General features: G+C 35.7%; 1 protein-coding gene across 5 annotated transcripts in view; it reads right to left on the reverse strand.

The window, feature by feature from the left end:
* TBC1D5 (TBC1 domain family member 5) overlaps nucleotides 1-23,749 on the reverse strand; it is a 316,256-nt gene that overhangs the window by 114,936 nt on the left and 177,571 nt on the right. For all 5 annotated transcript variants that reach the window (XM_041466381.1, XM_041466380.1, XM_041466383.1 and 2 more), the window contains 5 exons: nucleotides 19,165-19,267; nucleotides 13,375-13,463; nucleotides 11,877-11,927; nucleotides 11,714-11,783; nucleotides 6,342-6,514 (listed from right to left, as the gene is read on the reverse strand). In XM_041466381.1, the coding sequence (XP_041322315.1) occupies nucleotides 6,342-6,514; nucleotides 11,714-11,783; nucleotides 11,877-11,927; nucleotides 13,375-13,463; nucleotides 19,165-19,267 (486 nt within the window). The remainder of the gene's footprint in view (nucleotides 1-6,341; nucleotides 6,515-11,713; nucleotides 11,784-11,876; nucleotides 11,928-13,374; nucleotides 13,464-19,164; nucleotides 19,268-23,749) is intronic.

A 23,749-nucleotide genomic window follows, 5' to 3' on the forward strand; every position in this document is an offset into this window, starting at 1 on the left:
CTTGACCTACTTATTGCTTTTTTTGTACCAATTTTGAAGATGAGTTTTCTAGACTAAGTTCCATGTCATTGAAAGAAACAAAATTAAACAGTACCTGGTTAATCTGAACAGCTGATGTGATTTAAGTATAAAGAAAATAAAAGGGAGGTAAATACTTACATATGGCACCTTAAATTCCTTACTGGTAGAACTTCTCTAGACATTGTTCTGGTTTTATAGTCAACAGCTACTGTCTATGTAAGTAAAAAAAATACAATAACAACAACAAAACAAACCCAAAAAACCAAACAAAAACCAAAAAAGGACAAAGATAGTCTTCCAAGCACCTATCTATATTCCTACTAAATTCATCACAGATTTAAGAAGATACTAATTCTATTCAAATCCAGTGGTCTCTTAGCCTATTTATGTTTAATGCTACTAGATTTTTTTTCTTTTCAAGGTATGCAACAGAAGTCAAAATGGAAGCTTTATTGCTTGTTTCCTTCCCAGATAAAGATAACTCCCTGTACTTCATATGGGAAGCACATCACCTGCATCAAAGAGCATCAAAACGACAAATCTGCATTCCATCCTCACAGACATCCAGTACTACTCATTATCATCTCAGCACATAATTATGCAGCAGGAGAGTAAAACTCTGACAAACACTTTTGACAACTCAACCAATCCTTCATTCTGTTTATAGAGTGGTCTTTTACAGTATTTACATGTTAAAATCTTAAAGTCAGAGGTACAACTAAAATACTATTTGTGACAGTTGGGAAAAAGGATAAAATCACAAGTTCATCATACTGTAATTTTTAACCTAATACACAACAAGAAATAGCACAAAATGAAATACGCCTTTTTTTCAACCAATGAACTAGAAAGCTTTTTGAGGAACTCAGCAATGAGGAACAGATATCTATCATTTAAGAGCACGAAAGTGTGAGTAACCTTACTTCAAAACAGAAGAAAAGCAGCTTTTAGAGTTAAGCAGGATTTGCTTGCTGCCTGAGGTAAGATACCTTCCCTGATTTTCAAGAATTGTCTTCGTTTAAATTCCTTTTTTGCTAAGAGGAAGTAATTTGAATTAGAAAACCATTGCAGTACAATTGGTATGGCAGCAGTAGCTGAAGCAATACCTGTCTCCATCAAAATACATGGTAGCTTCCTGAAGTAGCTTCAGATGTTTCCTTCTGTCAGCTAACTTAGAAAGGTTTCCTCTTACAGTACATTTTTCATTATGAAAGACAGAATTCATAGTAATGTCTTCAGATGCCTGAGTCAGCCCCCAAAGCTCTACCTAAAAATCCAGTAGAATGCATCTTGTAATTTGTGGGACCAAACAGTGGACACCAACATTTCTTAGAAAAGCCTGATCATCTGGCACTAAATCCTCAACAAGTCTTCTACTGAGAGACAAGCTGGGATTTATAGTCCATTAAAATCCATATTATATATAATGCTTTGTTTAATTCAAACAGAAAATAAGTACTGGAAATCAACAGCAGTTCCAGATGCTAAGTTCATTATTAATTTGGTCCTGGACATTCAAATGAGAATTACTGCTTTGTTAGAAAGACTTTGTATTTTTCTTAGTCTTACCCATTTCTAGATACTCACTGCCAGACACTTGCCTTTTAATAGCAAGGCCAGATTTTGGTGGTTCCTCTACTACGTGCACAATACCTCCAAGCTGCTTTCATTGTAATTGCTGTTCAATTGATTGATGACACTGAATTAAAAGCTACAGAGGAAATGAAATGGTTTTGGACCATGTCATATATTATCTCATTTTCTTTTGGTGTGAGAATCCAAAATAAACTCAGGCATCCGACATGATCTGAGAAGTTCTCCTTAGCAATACTGATCTTTGACCTACTTTCTCTGTAGATCACAAAGATTTCTTATTCTGATAACTAGTAGGATTATTTTTTTTTTCTCGGATACAATGAATATGATTTATGTTCCTTTACTACACAAGTAAAATCCTTTAAATTCTCCCTCCAGAGACCAATCTGATTACGCAAAAGAATACTGCCTGGTACCATAATGGCACGGGTGAGAAACTAAAACAGGTGGATGCCCCACAGCAGTGCTCACAGCAATGCAAGTAAGAATAGTAATAGTGGAACAGCACATCTGCTGTTGACTTCACCGTAACATAACCTTTCCAACACTACCTTCAGATCTACACTTGTGTCTGGTTCCCTGCAACTTAGTTTGCACCCTTCTCTTTTGTTCTGTATTTCTTCATGAGCTTCCTGAGGGGGGCTTTCCTGCTGCAGTGCCGAGGCAGTGGCAGCCTGCAGCCCAGGTGTCTCTCGAGGGGCAGTGGGCAGTGTCCCTGTGACTGATGGCCGCAGAACAGAGCAGCAGCGCAAGGCAGAGTCACCACTGCCCAGTGTCCTGAGAGGGTTCTGGTGCTGACCTAAGGCCACCATGAAATATTTACACTCCTGCACATGCTTTACTGACTGCTGGATATGTGCTTAGGAAGAGTTTGCTTTACCAGTATAATACTGCCATCAGTGTTAGGATGAAGAAGCTGGTGAGTTTATGCCAACATTTAAGTTCTGTTCTTAAATAAAGCTTTTTATCCTCATACCTTGCCATTGTCTTTCTGTGTATTATTTCTATACAACCGTATCATATATATATTTACATGATCTGGCTGTACTTATTGCATGCAGTTCCATGAGAAATTCATTTGCTGCAATATAATTCTCCCTCAGTACATAAACTAAAATAAAGTGGTAATAATATTATGTGGGACATTTCCAAATGATTCATCTTCTCAGTGAAATGTAAAAGAACTTGGCTACTACAAATTCCTTTAAATGAAAGATAATGTCCTAAAATACAGGTATATGAAGACTTTCCTCAAGCCCTGTCCTTTCTCAAGCTGAGAGCCTAACCTGCCTAATTTGTCCCTGCAAACACTGGCCACTGCAGAAAACGCAGTATCATTTTGCAATATTTTGTACTTTAACTTGAATTAGATGTAAGGGTCAAAGAAATTAATATCAGAGTGCCAATTAATCTAGGACATTAATCATTGTTAACTCTTCTAATTTTAAAATTAAACTGAATATTCAATCTGTCAACTCTTCGGTATATCCAATCTTTATGTTCAATCCTAGTAATTTTTTCTTTTTATTTAGAGAAAGGTTTATTATCAGGAAGCATGTCACTGAACTATTAATGTAATCAATTCCATTTTATTTTCAAACCATTCTTGTACTTGACTTTACAAAGCACAAAATTAGATATGATTAGATAATTATTATAGTTTGGTTAGACTATTCACAGTACTACCAGGAGAGTGAAACAATGTTATTCTGCAAAGCATTGTCTTGGGGTCTAGGCTAGAGACAAGGCAAAGAAAGAAGACTGAGGAATGATAAGGCACAAACCCTTTATCTCTGTATTGCTGGTTCTATTTCAGCTGATATTAATAGCAGCTGAATAATTATCAGAGGGACAAGCAGTGCTGACTGCAAGTGAATGAAAGTGCAGTCCCAAAATTTCCAAATACAGAAATTCCTGTGCTAAGGCTGCTAATTTAACTTGAACTTCCAGAGCATGGAAGTAGGCACAGCCAGGACCCAGTACACCCTGCTATATGGGTTCCCTTCCCCATCAGCAATGGAATGAGACAGCCAGGGAATGTGAAGTCTGTTCACTGCTGCACTCTGGAAGAGAAGGCAGTCTCTACTGCTTTGAGCTAAAACTTCAAAACAGGGCAGCAACCGCAATTAATGAGTTGTAGCATACTGAAATGCCTTGGTCTCGTAAGCAGGTGAGCATAATTTCAGGTAGTGTATAATCACATTTTATTGTAAAGGACAGTTTCTGAACATGGAAATGTACAACCAGCAGGGGTACCTGACCTCCCAGCAGAACAAGTCTTGCTAGTGTTCGAAAAATAAAAAGAAGCACTTGAAAACACCAAAGGATGGAATCAACTGTATAAAAATGCAAAGGATTGTTTTTGCATTGCCCCAGAAGGTTAAAGAGGGATGCAAAGTATAAAATGCTAAATTTTAAATAAGTGAACTTCATAACTTGTGCAAATTATGGTAGACTGCTATTAAATACAGGACTTCCATGTTGATCTAGGAACACCATAGTATCTTTTGTGCAAAGTTCCCAGTCTTCCTTCCACCATTTGTGTATTTTTTTGAGTGGTATCAAGGCTGACAGATGAATATTTATTGTTGGTATATCTTTAGCAAAACAACAAACCTTAGCAAAAAACTCAGATGAATTCTGCAGTTGGGTTAGGTTAAGCAATTATTGATAAACAATGTTGTTTAAGAAATGCTGTTTCTAGTTCAAGAAATGTTAAATATGGGAAAAGATACAGTGTCTCAGACTGTCAGTGGGCTCACTACTGGAAATTATTACTCCGAAGAGTCCAGACATCATTAAAGGTGAGAATAATACAACACAGTCGTGCTCCTTTCCCCTCCTTTTTCTCCTGTCTATATCAAATCAGAAACCAGAAAAGGATATGACCTCACAGGTAACCTATTTTCCTCTTCTACCAATGCAGACTCTGTCTTTATGATATCACCCATTTCTGAGAGCTTTTCAAAGCCTGTTTTTAAAACATTCTGATGGCTTTTCCTTTGTTAATTTTAATATATTATTTTACAGTCTAACAGCTCCCTGTTAGTAAGGTTTTCCTGATAGTCAGCCTGAAGCTCTCTCTCATAATTCATTCTCTTAACTGTAAATTTCTTTATTCAGATTCAGTTCTATTTATGCCACACCACAGTGAATCATTCTTCTGTTATTATAATATTATGTTTAGAGCTAAAATATAATTTTTTCTTCCAATTATTTCTCTTACTGAAAGGCAAACTCTTAAACTGACGTGAATACCTACATTTCAAATTATTTTTGCCCCAAAATATCTGTTTGCAAATTTCTGAAGTTTAACTTATTTTATTCTCTCTTTGTTTTCATAAGTCTTCATAAATGAAACAACGCATTTTTGTTTCCCTTGATATTTATACAGCCTACTTATTCATTACTACCCCTGAAGTTTATTAGGGATGTTTGCTTTCTCTTCCTCACTAGTGAAGATATTAAGAAAATACACTATGCAAAAAATAATGAAATAGGACAATCTGTCCTCTTTGTACTTGAGTTTGCTTGGCTTGTTTTTTCCCCCCATAAGTAACTTATATCTATAGAGTGTATTTAAGTAAGATTTGTAGAATTACATTCATCTTCTTAATATAAGTTATTAATAAGTAGCGCAACTCTTCTCTTGAGAGTATATTATGTTGCAGCACTTTTTTATTTTACAGTAACATCAAATTAGACTTCAGTGCTAAGTATTGAAGTTATGGCCTGACATTTACACAGTCACCTTTTCCTTCCCTTTCTCTATTTTCTATTGAGTTGTTACAATCCACAACTGCATTTGGAAATTCGCACCTATAACTTTTTTTTAATTTAAGGCAAAATCAATCTTACTTTAAATCACTGCAAAAAAAAATTAAAAAATTTAAAAGTGTCATTTTCTCTGTCCCTGCAACTGCATATACGGATTGCCAACTCCTTAAGGAATGATCAAAATGAATCAAATTTCTAGAATCCCAGACAATGAAGGCAAGATTCTTCTTCAAAACCATGGTCACTTCACCACTACTCATCATTCATGCAAGTTGCACACTGTGTTGAGCCAAACTGAATACAGCAGCTATAAATAGTTTAGATTCAGTGCTGCACATACACATAGATAAGGCCATATCCAAAGTCGTATCTGGCTCAGTGAGCCCCCCTGGAATGGAGGTATTCAATACACAATTGGCTGACTGGAAATGAAGCAGCTTCATGGAAAAGGGAATACCTGGGCTGACTCTCTACACAGACAATTTATTATACCTATGCCTTTACTTTTAGCATGCCACTCCCCCTATATAACCAGCATCCAAAACCCCATAACACAATAGGGAAAAGTTCACTAATGTTAAACTGGTGATAAAATTAAGTAAATAAACCACTCAATGCTAATAGTTTTTTATGTCCTATTATCCCATGTGTTCTTACAGGAGAACTCCAAGTAGACTCTGTACTTGAATCAGAAAGTACAGGAGTCTTCTTCATCAGAGTCTCTAACATGCAGCTGAATGGACTTTATCTGCACTGGAAATGCCAGTGTCACAACTGCAGCAGTAGGGTGGCATTTACTGGAATGCCGCAAAACAAATCAGTTCTAAGAGATAAGTACTTCTTTTTAGTCCCATTCGTCTAATCCACATTTAAGGAGAAAAATTTCCTAATATAGTGAAACAAAACCCCCAAGAAATTAAATTAAATAATGATTTGCAAACACTTACAGTCCATAAATCTGTGGAGCAATTTCCAGTCGGTTCAGATGCATGTACAGCTCAATATCATGTTTCTTCAGCAGATGATCTTGAATTTGATTTACTTTTGCTACAATAGCAATAGATGGCCCCAAGTCCTGTGGCCTTGCAAAGGGCATAGGTGTTATCATCACATCTTTCTCCTGCAGACACAGATAACAGGGTGAAAAAAAGAACAAACCATGAAGCCTTACTATCTAAAGGGATTGTGTGCAGGAGATTTCATTGGCTGCAAACACCAGCTTCCAAATAAACATAGTAATAACTCATTTCTTTTACAGCAGAAGAAGAATCTCAAGCATCCACTTCTGTGGAAGGTATTGTGGGATTCCCCCTCCCAGGAGTGCCAAGGAGTGCCCGCCATTCTGCACATCAATTTTTACGTGCATGCTTTACTTTTCATGCTCTGACAAAGTGTTGACAGCTTTATTTTAGCTTTAATATCAGCAGTCTGAGTCAGTCCAGAATAAAGCAGATGAATGGTAACTCAGTAGAGAATATATGCCCTCAGAGGACAATAAATTGCATACCAAATAGGAAGTAACTTATTTTAAAACAATCCTTTCTAAACAGACTTCCCTTGCACAGAAAATCTGGTGGCTTTACCTTAAAACCTACACAGCTTTGACAAAGCATCAGAAACTTTTAAAGGAAAAGAGAAATAGAACAATGAGACAGCAGTTGGTTGGACCTGAGGGCTGTGCAAACTATGCCATGATCTACAACACAACACACATCAAGTGAAAACCAGTGGAGAATTAGCATCCTTGAACACAAACTGCTTTAAATTCATTTTTCTTGCAAAAGAGTGCAGTATTATTGAAAAAAAGACAGAATGCTAGAAAGAAATGCAGCAAGTAATGAACTGCACTGAATAGGAAACATAAAAAGGAGAATGAAAAATAAAAAAAGGACAAGTCAAACCTATCAAGAGAAAGACGGGGGAGGGGTGCAGGGAAATAGAGAATTAAACTGTTAGGAACAGTGTTAAGGTTATAGAACAGGGAATATAGGAACAGTAAGAAGAGAAGAATTTTGCAATGACTTTGCTACAATCTGTCATCATGACCTCTGACCCAAAAGCTTCACTTTGAAAAAACAGTTGCTGTTTTTCTACACTTTTGCTCACTATATTAATAGAGAATCATTATCTATCTCAAAGCGTTAATAATTTCTGGAGGCTTCATTGCACTTTACATTGTTTAGATACAAATTCACTTGTTTCAATATTAAATAAAGAGCATTATTTTTAACATTCAATAATAAAGAAAGTTTGGTTTTGTTGTGTAAGCTATTCCCAGTGTCATTTCTTATGGTTATTTCAAAATCACTTACAACATGGTTTAACATAAAAATGGGCAGTGAACATTTAATAATGTCTACCAAAAAGTCTATTTTTGTGTTGATCTTCTTTGCCTGAAGTACCTTTTCCTAATTAGTCGATTTCTGTACTGCAAAAAAATATGGTAGAATGTTGAGCAGTGATTTCAGGTAATATGTTTCTATTTAAGGACCTGATTGATTATAAATTGTATCTTAAAATCTGCTTAATTGTTGCTTTGCTATGGCAATTGCAGCAAAGGGACTGATCTGTCTATTATGGTGTGGTAGATTAACCATGGTATTGTGGTACCAAGACATATTCATTTAAGATACTCCAGCAAATCACTTGACAAAAGCTCCCTCAGACTGTCAGAGAAAGCTCACTGACATAGCATGTATTTATTCAAAATCTTTGCTATTCTAACAAACAGAAATTTAAAATAAAACATCTACTGTCTTAGAAGCCAATAGGCAATGCTGTTACTTAGTTAAATACCAAAGTTCTTCACAATGGCAAGTGCATTGAGAAAGGACATTTCTCTTACCTTATTTTTAAAATTATTCTAGTAAATTCTTTCTTACCAAGCTGGGCAGCATTCTTTGTACCCTGAATTTTATTTCTGCCTTGTATGGCTATTTCTTAAATTTCAGATCCAATTCACTATTTTCTTGGTCATAAGCAAGAATGCAAAATATTGAAAATATTTTAGGTATCCACTAACTTTCTTCTATACAGAAAACCACTCTTAAAGCCTGATATGGTAATATTGCCTTAATGTTAAATGTCACTCTATATTTATTTTTTTCATAAACATATGGATTTATCTTTGAAACCAATCATAAAAGTCTGTAACTTTATGTATTTGTAGGCTGTGCATATTCTATCATTTGGCACACACCTGGGGTATGAACTTTATCGTGGCTTTTTCAAACTGACTTTAACTTCAGCTTCACCACTTCATGCATTCAGAACTCTCATGACTCTGAAGACCTGTGTTTTTAAGCTTTTCTTTATTATAGGTATAAAATCTTATGTGGAAAGCTCAACATCAGAATCCCTCTGCTTATTTGAACTTGTAATATGAAAAGACTAGCTATTACTCAGTTTAGTCTTTACACCATTAGTTGTCTGTGGGTTTCAAGCCATCTTTACAAAATTACAAGACAGATTATTAAACCCTGGCGAAAGACTGTGAGTATCAAAAACTAATGCAAGCTTCCACGGTGCCAGAATTGGAGTTATTTGTCACTTGCAGCATTTGTGCACCTTGGCATAATGCAGCACTGACACATTGCTGACTGTCAGACTGACTGACTATCAAACATGGCTAAGTGTATCCAATAGTATAAGCTGGCTTGCCATTTCTAAAAGCATGAGATAAGTAAATGGTATCCATCAAAATGCAGTTTATCAGCATCTCAGAAATTAACCCTATTAACAGAAATCTTCAAGGCATGACAGAATCTGTGAGAAAGCAGCTGCAGCCAATAACTCAGCCTTGCCTGTCCATGCCTCCTGATTCTGTGTACTCCACCAAGAAGCTCGGTGGAAGACTGGAGTGCAACAAAGTCATGTCTGTTTTCTCCTCTCATGCAATTTGGTTGAGAAAATGACAATACCTCTAGTCAGTTGAAATTGCTCCAAAAATCACATAGCTGGTGTGAAACAAACAGCCCAAACAGAAAGATGCTCAAATAAACTAATAAAACCAAGCCGCCAAAATGTTTAACTAGAAATGACTCATAGTGCTTGTGCCTAAAGCCAAGCGGACGACACAATGCTGTGCTCCTGCTCATACTCACTATGTTATCATTTGCCATGTGAGAGAAAACACCCATTTTCTTTTTGTGAGCCTTCAGGTCTTGCAAAAAGATTTGAGTGCATGTGTTCAGTCATCTATTATTAACATGAAATATAAATGATCAATACTAAAAGAATGCGGTTCACAATAGAAAGAAAAAATGAGGGACAGTTCAGAATGTGCTGTATTTTTTATAGGAGAGCACCAGATTCACCCCTAAGAACAGTTTAAATATGAATACCAGTGAAATGCAGCTGAAAACTTTAGCAAAGTATTAGGAACAGAGCCACCAAGTCCTGTCACAAAACATTACCTACCACAACACGAACTGGAATGGCTGGTAGTTGATACAATTGATATATTCATGCATTTAGGAAACAAATGCTACAGCAGTAAAGAGAGGCTAGGACATTGTACAAGTATAAACTGAGGACAGATTTCTCTCATTAACCACTAGGGAATGGAGTAGCTGGAGAAGCTCCTCTAATGGCAGTTAGGAGTAATGGAAACAACTGTTAGAGGCTGTAAAATATAACATGTCTCTCAGAGCACACACTTTCATTGCTTCCTTTGTGAAGATTCACACTTTACTATGTAGAAAACCCTCAAAGTCACGATTGTAAAAGGCATATGTACAAGAAAGGATTATTAAAGATTATACATGTTTGCAAAGAACAAGAACAAACAACTAGATATTAATCCATTTGCTTTGCTCTGTTAATTTTTTATGCCATGAAAGGACTGGAAAGGGCAATGTAAACTTTCACCTTCTACCCAAGCACTGCAAATCTGTAAGCAGACCTATTTATTTCCTGGAATAAAATTCAACTGCAGACTTTACCACCTCTGTCACAGAAATTGTAACAAATACATTTGAATACACTGAATTCTGAAAAGCTACACTCAGAGAAACGTATCTCACAGCCTTGTTATTGAAATAAAAGTTCCTATGTAGTAACTTAATAAAATTTGTATCTCATATGCTTTATCCCTAGCTACTGAAATTATATAAAAATTCAAATAATTTATAACTGTAGATAGTTTAGGCTAAGACACCAGTGCTCCATATCTGACAAAATATGTAATATTTTAAATATTTAAAGGAAATAGATGGTTTTAAATGAGTCTTTGGTGAACAACTTTTTCTTCATTAGACTGACAAAACCACCATTCAAACCAGTTTGCAGCTATAGGTTTAGGTGCACACATATGGACATCCACAACCAACTGAATTCTCATGAAGTTTTTGTTAACTCTAGATATTCTCCCCATGTTCCAGGTGAAAAATAGTGAAGTGAATCAAACTGAAACTAAGTTGGGAGGCCAGCTCTTTTATGATATAATACACTGAAAGTCTCGGCAATACCTGTAATATTGTTAATAATATTTTGCTAGAGCCTCCACACATACGCTCCATCGCACAAATAATTTTCCAGAATTAAAAAAAAAAGAGAAACATAGAGATGAAAAGAGACAAGAAAAGAAGTTGTCAAAGGAAATCTTGAGCAACTGACTGAGGGAATTGTCCTTCCTGCCATGCACGAAAAAATTCAGGCAAGGACTAGATGGTCTCCAGAAGGCCCCTGCAAAGGAGGGTTCTGTACAACCAAACCCAGAACACTGCAAAAGCTTTTTTAGGAAAGCAGCAACATACTAAAGTCAGTAGTGTCCATACAGATACACCAGAGATTTGAAGGCACAGACATTTCCTCTGTTTGAATATCCTAAGGTTAAGAAAAAAAATGAAGGAAACGGAGTGATTGTGTCAAGGAAAGATACACCCTGACATTTGACAGTCTATGGTTAAAGTTTTGGCTTCAAAGCAAATTGTTTGTAAACAGCTGAAAATAATTCATGCCTTAATACTTTACCTACAGGCATTTATTTCACATTTGCATGGGTTTTTGGCACACAGAAGTGCCTATGACAGGCAATCTTTCAAATATTATGCAAGGACATCACTTATAGACAGAAAAATCTGTGCTTACTCTTGCCTTTTGATTACTAAATGATCTTTCAACAGATAGGAACTCTCACCTGAAGACATTCCACAAGTGCTTATGACCAAAGGTTCTGAAGAACCTTTAAAGACTGTAACCTTGTTTGAGACTGCTTTAACCAAGTTAAGAGATGTCTAGCTAGCTTTAAAGAACATCAATCATATTAAAATCACATTCGCTTAAAAACACAGTAAGTAAATTTTAAAGCAATATTTACCTTCTGACTGTCATGTTCAAAAGTTGAAAACCAATGTTCTGCTGTTTTCATAAGACGTGTGAACATTGCACTGAAAGGGAACAACCCAGAAACTTGGTGTTAAATAATGGTGTCAGTTACAAATAAGAGCAAATTAAATGTAAAGAAACTTGTTAAAACTTACTAGGCATCATGTTCCAGATATTCAGGATTCAAAAGAACTTTCATTTCCTCACTGAAAAAGGCAACAGTGAACAATCCAAATGTGAATGTTTATTTTTGGTCAGCGTTCTCCATGTACTATTATGTATTTATAAGCCAACTTTCATATAAAGTGCAAATGAGAAAACTAGCCTTTTTAATTAAAAAGAGCAACTCCATTGAACAAATGAAGTCTTTCCTTTTTATAAAGATCAAAAACAAATTAGCTGCCTTGTCTGCACTACAATGAAGTAACCATCTAATTATTCCAAATAACAAATTACTGAATGTCACAATGTATTATTTGAATATGCTTGATCTAGAATAATTGATTGCTGCACAATCTATCACTGTTTATCCCAAACAAAAAAAAATATGGTTACTGGTCAAATATGCAGTATCAAAACATTAATTTATTTTGTTTTAATAGCCTGTATTTTTATTGTACTTTAACAGCAATTAATCAGTGACAGCACCTCTTTTCCATCTACTTTGCTGCTTAGCTCTACTTTTTCAGTGGGGATGGAACAGAATGCTGTACATAACACATGGTTATTTTAAGTTGTTTAGCACTGAAGAGCATCTTCTAGGTAATTTTAGGATACCTAAGGACAGACATTGAATAAAAACACACACTTGTAAATAATCATCTTAATGCTTAACTCTCTTTGGGCAGTCACGTTGTGGGGTACCTACAGAGGTTCTATTATATTGCACACATAATTAAATTTGTTTTTATTCACTGTTGGACTCCAGTGTGCAAAAAAACCCAAACGAAATGTCCTAAATATCACAAGAATGAAACCAGTTTCTTTTTTCTTTTTCAATCAAAACAAAACCCTTACATATAGGGCAAGAATAAAAGCAGACAACCATGTGATGCAATATTTTGTATGTATGAGTATGACTGCATGCATACACACATACACACTTTTGGATGGAATGGAGGATCAAAAGGTAAACATAATGTTACTATCCAGTCAAAGAATAGCTGGATATCACAACTACAACACTGCAGGTGATGAAAGAACTATCAATCCCAACAATTTGTCTTCAATGATTATTTCCCCTTTTAAGATATGAGGAAAGAGAGTTGGTGGTAAGATGTCTACTCGAGTGGAGCTCACTAATCTGTCTACTCTCCACAGTAGACAAAAACAAAACCACTTCTGGCAATAAGGATGAGGTAGAATGATAGGTAAGTAGGTAAGCTTTGAGATTAAAGTTTTCCTTAGATTTCCTGTCTCCCCATTTTTTCACCAGCCAATATCTGGGAAGAGGCCAGTGTCTAAATCTCAGAAGCTGCAGTAGGAAAGATGAAATAAGGACATTCCCATCAAAGCACAAGGATGCAATGATTTCTAATATTAATTTATGAATTATAAACAAACAATTATGGAACACATATTTATAAGCTATAATTCAGCCAACTAATTTTTTAAAGAAAGACAATTTTTATACAAATAAAACACAATGCTTGCCTTGGTTGTGCAGCTTCACTGGCATGTGAAAAAGCCTGGTGGTCACAATGTAGGATGAAGACAATGGGAGCTAGAAGTTCATGCATGCCCTAAACATAAAAGGAAAAGCAAAAGTATATTTAGATTTTCCAGTCATATAACAGTTGCTAATGCACAGCATAAGGCAGACAGCAATATTAGGTGCAGACTAACTAAAAACATGAACATTCATTCACACTGTTAACAGAACGGTTTCATAATCAATGGCTTTTATCTTAAATTCTGATTAAATCCAAGTGTTTATTCTTCTATAATATACAGAAACAAGTTAGTCTCCCTTCTTCTAACACAACACACAACAAATTGGCAATGGTAGGCAACCCTGCACCTGGCAGTTTACTTCAAGATCTGTGTTCATAAATATGAATTTTATTTATGATAATTATAATAATGATCTACAGTACAGAGATCTGCAATAGAGAAAAATTACAAAATGTAAAATTATTTTGTACTTTATAATGTTCCAAAACCATAGATAAAAGTTTAACACTAGGCTCCAAAAGAGACAAGGGTAGCTATTTGGGAAAGAAAATGAAACTTTAATTTCTAACGACATGAGAATTAAAATGAGGTTTTGGGTTTTTTCAGTTCTCTTTCAGTTTCTCATAAGTTGTTATGTCAATATTCAAAATAAACTCATTAAACACAATGCATAGAAGACCTGGTACTGTTCCACTGCAGAGTACTACTTATATATGCAATCTAAATTAAGATACAGAAAAAGCATAGAAATAGGCAGGACTCAGAACAAAAAACATGGGTGGGCAGTTGAGGGCTTGGGCTGGCATCAGAAGCACGGCTGGGTCACCCAGGTGAGCTGGGATCTCAGTGTTGGGACTAGGACAGCAGGTAAGAGCTATGAAAGCCCTAGGCTGGGGGAGGCATCAGCCATACAAAAGAAGGGAGTCCTTTGGTGATGGAAGGGATGTGGGACGAAGGATCGAGATCTGTCTGTCTGCCTCTGGACACAAGGATCACTCTAAGGGGAGGGAATTCCTGACCCCTGCCCAAAACCACCAGTTACAGCAGGGGCTTGATGCCAAGTGCCCAGGCTACCCCTGCTGGGCCTCGTTCTGGATGAAGTCCTTGCCCAGCTGTAGGAAGAAGAACCTGCTGCCAGGAGTGCTCCAGTTCAAGGATGCAACTATTTCATCAAGTGGAGCCTCAACCCCAAATCAGGCTCCAGGAAGACTATCTCATCCATCCTGCTGCAGAAGGAGCACTGGCACTGGTCCACAAGCACATCAACATTTCGGGTTGCTGTCAGGAGTCAGATGACAGCTGATGGGTCACCTGAGCTGTTCTACTTCTAATGGGTGCAGCTCCAAGCTAGGAAGCCTCTGCACTTGCTCTTCCAGTCCCCTCACTGATGGACAGACATGAACACTGGAAGTGTCACATGCTTGCAAGCTACCCTGCTGCTTTGCTGGTGTATCAGCTGATACTCCATTCAGCATCTGAGAAGTGTCCAACAGCAGTAAGTTATCTTATCAGCTTCATATGTACTGAACAGATCCATTAACTACCAAAACCCTTGAACTTGTATTACATCCCTTGGAAGTAATGGGGATTTTCCTTAAGTGGTCCTAAGTGTCCCGAGATGTAGATGTGAAAACCCTCTCTACGTCATTACCTATTTTGAGTATGCCTGGATGCATAGTTTTTGACAATTTTGACAATAATTTTGACGATCTCTCTGTATGCCATCAACAGAAATCCTAGGAAATTTAATTTTAATTTTTTCAGGACTGAGATGACTGTGAGAGCCTCAATGGCAGGGCTGAAGTTTGGATGTTTTCTTTCCCTTCCTATTTCTGAACTACTTTGAAAGATGAAGCTTAAGGAGAAATTCAGTTAGGAAAAACAAAATAGACCAAATATAGGCATTTGATTTCAGAAGCTGATGTAAAACACCACAAATGGGTTAGATTACAAATTGCCAAGTTTAGATTTCTTAAAATATTGTGGTTCATATCAAAGGAGAAAGGTCCAGGATTAGACAATATAGAAGTGGCAAAAAGATTGAAATAACCAGGGTTGTACTTTCACACATACAGCCCTTGCTTAATTAACAGTTCTGCATCTAATCTTTTATTCGCCCTGATATACTAAACATGAAATAGGAGAAATGGAAATGCCAGAAAACTTGACTATCTAAAAAAACTACCACCTAAGCTGTAAACATATAAGCAGAAGAAAAAGAAAGAGGACATGAAATAAGAATTAGTTATAAAAGATAAAAGCACATCACACATTCTTCCAACATAACAATACATCAACTCCATAATAAAATAGAATCATAATGTGGCTGCCCACATATAACAAAACCAAAACAAACAGATGATGAAATATCAGGATTTCAAAAAGATACCTCTGATCTTTCAGTTACAAGAGTACTTCAAATGTTTAGAGATTTTTAGCTTGGCAAGAAAAGCTACCAGTGTAATATGCATACACATATTTTTTCAATGCTACAGTTTACTAAAACTCTTTAGTGTTAATAAATAAGTTGACAGAGCTCAGATAATTTTATGACACTTCCCAGCTACAACAAAATATTGATTTCATAATACAGCCTATGGTTTTGAAAGAAAACCAGAATTATAGCATTCTTACAATGACAAGTGAATCAATGCATTTCAAAATTATATTGACTTCTCTAAGGGCAATCAAACCATGAACAAACAATAGTTAGCCTAGTGATTTAGCTTAATTTTCACTATTTCCTTTCAGTGTAACTAGGACCAGAATTTTGTCACCAGTCTTACAGAAGAGCTCTAAGGGTAGCTTTTTATTTTCTTAAGTACAATACACTATTCTCTTTAGATTTTACATTTACAGCTGCTATTTAAAAATTCAGTGATCCCAGGGAAGACTCTTCCTTTAAAAACTGTAATGTAGCTCCACAACATTCTACGCCATTAGACTAGGGATACAAATATATTTTTACTCATCAAAGAAAATGTTCCTTCACACTGGCCAAAAAACCCAGAAACCCTACAACAAAGAAAGCTTGCATGCATATATGCATATTAAACAAACATTATTGATTGCTTCTTGTAATGCTGATGCTATGTAGTAGTTTCAACAGAATGTTGTAAGCATGCAAATTGTCAAGGAACTACAACTTTTTCCAAGTATTTTGGAAGATAAAATTGGGTAGGGACAGATGCTGACAGACAGAAGTATCAGTTTTCATTCATTGGCCAAGTTTTATAATTCTAATGGCAATTGTATCTTTTGTATATGGTCATAAAAGCAAGACAGAGGAATTCTCATGGATGTCAACAGGATCAGTCCCCATGATGGAAACTGCATATGAAGACAAACTCGTTAATCTGGGCTTTGTATTCAGGTCACTGTGGAGGCAAAAACTTGGAGATGATCTGCTACTGATGAATTAACGGTAACCTTCATTATTTGCTCAAAAATATGCTATGCTTTGCTGTAGTGGAAATTATTATTATTATTATTATTATTATTATGGGAAGTGGGTCATGAGTCTGGTAAAAACACTACACCAGGGAGACTGACTACTAGGTAGGTATCTGAGAAGAGAAGGAAAAAACATATCCAGCTGACTATAAACCATTTCTTTTCAGCTAATTCAGAGAAGGGTAATGATGGTCATGAAAAAAATGTTATCTAGCAAGAGAGGAGCACAGGGACAAAAAAGTAGAATCTTACTAACAAGCTAAAAGGAGCATTATTATTTAAGAAATCCAACCGAACAAACCCACACTTTTAAAATGAGGTGAGAAAAAAGCACAGCTCCTAATAAAAGTAACACATGCCCACAACAAAAGAGGACAACCACAATCAGTTACTATTTTGTGGACATGGTGCAGCACTGCAAGACTTGGGTGATATACTGAACACGCTTCGAGAGGTTAAATCAACAGTTTTTCATGATCCAAATTAATTTAATTTTCTGCACTTCCTCTCCTCTTAATCCTCTAGCAATCCCTTCCTGGAACTACCATGCTACTGATGCACACTAGTTGAAAACAGAGGTAAAGAAGTTTTCTTTGTCAACAGCCTGTAGGCTCACAAAATTGAACCTGTTCTTTTATCTGCCTATGTTCATTTAGCCCACCAAGCAGTCTTTATTAAAGCTGAGGCATCAGGCAGTCAAAGTTCATTAATACCATTTATATAATCTCTGCAGTTTCAATTAACTCAGCAAGACATTCTACTACATGATAACAGTCTCATTAATTCAATAAAATCCCATAACTATTAACAATATGGTCTATGTTAAACGGGGTGTCACCTAGTAGAAAATAATAGCTTTAACAGCTTGTGATGAAATGCAGTGCTTTTTTTTTTTTAAATTTGATCTGGCTAAATATTCCATCCCTATATAGAAAGGTATTATTTCTTGCTAAGGAATCAAGAGGATTTTAAATATGAGCAGAGGGTAATTAAGTCGTTTTAAGTCATATCAAAGAATAAAATAATACTTCTTGTTCAATAAATGATAGACTAAATTAGCTGGAATGTGTTCTTCCATTTCCCTGTCATCAGTACTCTGGCCTGTATTCGCTAGAAAGAGAAGGCTGAATACTGTTAAGTATTTTTTTTAGCAGTGCCCTTCAAAATACAGCTCCTAGATCTCATTTTTATTGTTCTTATGCAAGACTATTCCTTGCTCACAGTCTGTCAAACATGAGAAATAACCAGTTGATAGATGTTTCATATGTTTGATAACTATATAGTCCATTTTTTAAATAATCTCTAAGAAATTCTTCAGAAGTAAGTGTTTCTTCAACTCATACCGCCTTTGTTCCCATGAAACAACCAGATTCCCTGGCTAGAGTACAGGGTGGTCACAGACCACGCCTGAAAGCATAGATTGTTTTATAAAAATCTTCACATTTATTCAATGTCTGTATTTTTGCCATGACAAATTTTCTATCTACCTAAATTTTATCCAGTTTATCCTTTGTCCATGCACACAGGGTATCCCTTGGTTTGTCAGTCTCTACTCAGCCTACAGATAACTGTGTGAAGAAACAAATACAAATATGCTTCAGCTGATACTCTGCATACTGGTCTTGCTATATGAATACAGTATCATGTTTATAGTTACTTCAAAACCTTCCGAACAAATGCTGAATTAATTAACTTACTAACTCTGTGCATGCAGACTCAGTGCAACTTAGGCTTTCTTTACCATTTTATCAAAAATGGTTTGAGCAGACTCTCCTTCAAGTAACTCTGTAAAAGTTAGTTATCCTTCACTCAAGAGGATTTTGTCAGCTGCATTGTACTTCGATGCTACAGGGTTAGATAAAGATCCTTTTGCTAACATACTGCATGGCTTTAGCACTTTGGGGAAGAACTTAAAATATTACACAAAACTTAAAATAGTAAACTTGGTCTAAATTTCAGAAGTCACTATGCTTTTTGTTTATTCAGTACCATTTTAAATCCTGCTGTGTACTTTCTTTACCTAAGCAGAGAAAGCTTGTGTTTTTTAGTCTCTTAACCAATGACAAAGAAAAAGATGTCTATAAAGAAATTCAAAGTTAGAAAACTTAGCAACCTTAAAGAAAATAACTTAAGGTACTGTGTTATGAGGAGGAAGCATATGTTATTCAATGATCTCACTTACCAACCAGCTGACAAGCAGCTCTTTGATTACTTCAGCATTATGATACAACTTCAGATACAACAGAGCTACATTATTGTCAAACCATATAGAAAATGTTGAGTCAATGAATGCCACCTGTACAGTATTTTCATTACCTGTTTATAAAGCAACTGCTCATTTTCTCTGGCGTAGCAGAACAGAACATCTGTAAGAATTTTCCTTACATTCTCTTGCTGGAAATACTGCATTTCAGGAAAGCTGAAAATGAAGCAATACAGCAAAAGTAAACAATAGAGTGCACAGAATGCCAGTTCTGGTCTTCTAAAAGGGGTTTTAGGTACGAGCATCCCCCTTGTCTGCTTTCCCACTGCTCTGTGCTGCTAAATACTTCTAATGACTTGTTACATTTGTTTTGTTTAGGTACGAGCATCCCCCTTGTCTGCTTTCCCACTGCTCTGTGCTGCTAGAGTTAAATACTTCTAACGACTTGTTACATTTGTTTTGCAACTGAAATGATGAACCACGTTCTTTAATATACACCAGTCTGCTACGCAGGTATGATGATATCACAGTTATATTTCAATAACTAATCCCTTTAAATCTCATTAAAGCTAGACATCTGCAAGAATGAAATACAATGGAAGAAATGGAAGAAAGGATTAGATTGTGTCAGAAGACACACATACACAAGGGTTCCATATTTCTTTAGTATTTGAAAAAATATTATCATTTAATGACAAGATTATTTAAGTATCTCATAATTGACAAGAAAACCAGTATCCTAAAATCAAGTATCTCTTACTGGCATCTGTTGCAATACAATACAATTTGACATCTCACTGTCTTCAACAGCTATTACAAATAAACTTTACAGTTACAAAATAATCTGTCTGGGCAAATAACCGAAATGAACCAGAGTGAAGTGGAACACGTGTGAGAATAAGGAAAAAAGGCTTCTGGGAAAATCCTGTTACATGCATACTGGAAAATGTAAATGTTTCCAGTCTGCAACTACTCTGAAGCAACGCTCACCTGTGCATCCTGCTCCTTGACTGTTGGAGGTAGGAAACAGAATAGTTATGCAAGACCTACTTAAAATTAGAATAAGTGCACGAACAAAGTGCTACTGAAGAAGTAACTAGATGGCAAAAAATGTTTCATAAAGCAAACACCCCAAACCAGATTGCTCCACAGCCATACAGAGCAATATACAACACACAGAAAAAAAAAAAAATCTAAAATCTGAAAAGGTAGAATACTAAAAAGAAAGGAAATTGTGAAGCTGGACAAAAAAGAGCAGAAGAATACTTTAAAAAGACAACAACGGTAGCCTCAGGCTAGAGTGCTGAAATAAAAGTTGTAGTATAGTCAGTTTTAGAATTAAATCACATGGTTTGAAATGAGATTTCTTCAAACAAGTTTCCCAGGTCTGAGCTACAATGTTATACTTTAGACCAGTATTTAAGGCTATTGTAAAGGCTGTCACAGAGAAACAATATAGGAAATTAGAACAAATTACTTCAGATAAGACTATTAACATTGCTAATCACTGTGGTCATCTCACAGAGGTGATGGCAGGCAAGCACAGAAACAGAAATAATTAAGGCTAGGAAAGTGCTTTGAAATCCTTGGATGAAGGAACAGAATCAAGAGCCAAGGCAGAGAAGACACCGTGGCTTAAACACAGTGATGCTGAAGTCCTGAGAGAGGCACGGGATGAGAGGTGTAACGTTTTCCTGGCACCTGGTGGAGGTAATGGTAGACCAACATTTGGAAACTTGTATGCACTTGTACTAATCACATTACTGTAAAGGAAGGACACAGCTGAGACCAAAAGTGCATTACAGCAGATGGCAATCGACATAATTCAGGGGTTTGAAGAGATTATTTCTGAAGGACTGTTATTCAGGGCTGCCCTGTGAAGTTTAGGAAGAGAAGACTAACAAAGAAAACTCAAAAATACACAGAGATATCTGTGAGGATCTAGTAATACCAGAGATTGTAACAGAAAGGATAATAATGAACTCAGGAATAAGCTGGCTAAAGTATTAATTATAGTAAATGTAAATAGAAGAGATCATGAGGGAACTATCAGTTCAGGATGGATTTTTATGGAAAATGTCATTTTATGATTAAAGCTCTGTTTTAAGAAATACAGTATTCTCAAATCAGTAAGGTAAGAATGCTTTTCATGAACATTAGAATGTTACATTTAATTACATCTCTGAGAAAGCCTGCATTAAGGACACGGGAATTTTCCTAAACCGTTGTACCACAACACTACAATGAAACAATGGTGCATTCAGGTCCCAGCTTCCTAAAAGCAAAGACCAGCGTGAGTCAGATATAACTTTTTAAAATACTCCTTTAGCTGATTTAGGGGTACCTGCATCAGAGGCAGCCAGAATTTGACACAAAAATTTGAAGAAGCAGGCTGATAAACAAATAAATGGATGCACAAAACAAATTTGGTGGCAAACAGAAATGTCGATCATAATCAATGGACTGCTGTTCCTTACCATCTCTTCCACATACTTAGGAAAGATGTAGCTCTCCAGTGGCTTTTCCACTGCTGTTTTGATGTTGGCAATTTTTAAAATAATTTTTTTCTTATTTGGGGATGGATATGGGGATGGAACCCCAGCACCCATCACTGCTCATTTTCACACACTTTCCATCATTCTAAACTGTGACTGTTACTCCTGAAGCAGAAACTAAGTAGACCAATATATAAAAGTACTACTACAAAAGAGAAGATATTGACTTGATCATCTACAGGGAATGCTCCCTAGGTATTTTAGTTTTTTAAAATACTGGGGAGAGAAAAGAGGGTAATGAAATCTAGCCATTTGCAACCCTAGATGTACACTGGGATGCCAACAAGTAACCTGGTATTTTAATTTGTGTTAAATGCTTTTGCATCTGCCAATCTGCTGATTTCTATTCCTGCAGAATATGTAGAATTTTTTTAAAAAACATTGATCACTAATGAGTTGGGACTAACTTAACAATATCCTTTCCTACTTGCAAATATTGGAAGCTGTTATTTTTATGTAGACATTATGGACTGGATTTCTATCACCTGACTTTAGGAAACTAAAGTTTTGTTAGGTACTGGTGAGCTAGAAGCCTTTTATAATTACTGAAGAAACTGTACCTCTCCAGTGTGATTAATCAGACAAAAACTATATTTGTGCTTTAGGAAGAGACGATTTGTGTCCTAGAGTTCTACAGGTACACAGACTCTAAAGCATGGTTAACCCAGCTGAGAGTATCTAGGCTTCACAGACCCAATAATTAGGTGAGATAAGGATTCTCAAAATGCATAGGAACAAACACACAGGAACAAACTTTATCACAGCTGCCTTTAGATAGCAAAATCCTGAAGTTTAAACCAGTTTAAACCAATACCAATTTTAGGAACCTAATTCTAGCCACTTTTCCTGTTTATTGTTACTATACTTTGGGGAATTCTAACAAAAGCATTATAGAGTAATTTTTTTACTGCTTTGATAGCTGGAACTCTGGTTTGCTACTCTGTGTGTAGTTAGCATCACTCTCTACAGCATTATATACTTGATGCAGTGGGATGATGGAGGACTGAACTAGATAACAAAGAATATAAAAACATTCATTAAATAAGAAACAGCAGCTAGAAAGTAGTGATTATGGAAATTGAATATAATAATTATTTGAACCTTTAATAAAAAGCATTGTAAACCAATGATGAATTTTAAACTTTTAAAGTTCTTACTCCAGGGATTTATTTAAAGAATGTAAATAAAAACAGAGGGTTTTTACATTCTAAAGCCGCAGAATGAAGAACTTACTGCTTCTTAAAAATAATCATAGTTTACAAATAGATACGTAAGTATATGTAAAAATGCATACTATGTTTTACGATTAGACAAAGAAGTGTACATGTGAAATGGATGTAGCTTATCAAATACATTCATGTCACTGATAAATTTCGCTTTTTCATTGCTTGACTTATTTTGCTATCGATGACACAATATATACTACTATTGTTTCAAGTAGATGTCATTTTGTATAAATGCATAAATGAAAATTTCTTTAGTCACTATTACTGATATTAGTGAATACTACTCTGCCATTTGCCACAGTGAGAGCCTGGCATTTTTGTGTATATACATATATATTTAAATAATAATCTTACATCCACCATAACCTCCATAAAACTTTTCATTCTCCAATTATAGTTTAGATACATATATATTTTAATCTTAGAACATCCTGAGCTGTTTTCTTTAACAAACAAAAAATACCATCTGTTGTGAGAATGCACACGAAAGTATACTCAGATTTTAATTATACATCTCATGGCAAAATACATTCAAGAATGGGTCTAGGGACGGACATGTAAAATATTCGAAAACCAGACTGCAATGATTTCTTCTGCATGACTTGGTTCCTGTAAATGAAAATGTGTAAGCTTGGGATTTGTAGAATCTACAACTATCATCACATTTTTCAAGTTATAAGAAAAAATATTTGCAGTACAGTAAAATATCAAATGGTAGCAAACCAGTAATTGAATTTAATTATATTTACACATTACTCAATGCTTGCACTCTGAAAAGAAATATTTTCAGGAACTGAGTGTTCTAACTCAAACAAGTTTCTAAACAGGAATGACCTAAGGGCCAAGAAGATGAAAACATAATCATAGTAATATCAGGACAAATTTTAAAAGGCATAGATGACAAATAAAGCTAGAAT

The sequence above is a fragment of the Pyrgilauda ruficollis genome, unplaced genomic scaffold, assembly GCF_017590135.1.
Source record: "Pyrgilauda ruficollis isolate IOZ18807 unplaced genomic scaffold, ASM1759013v1 scaffold2, whole genome shotgun sequence".
Classification (NCBI taxonomy): Eukaryota; Metazoa; Chordata; class Aves; order Passeriformes; family Passeridae; genus Pyrgilauda; species Pyrgilauda ruficollis.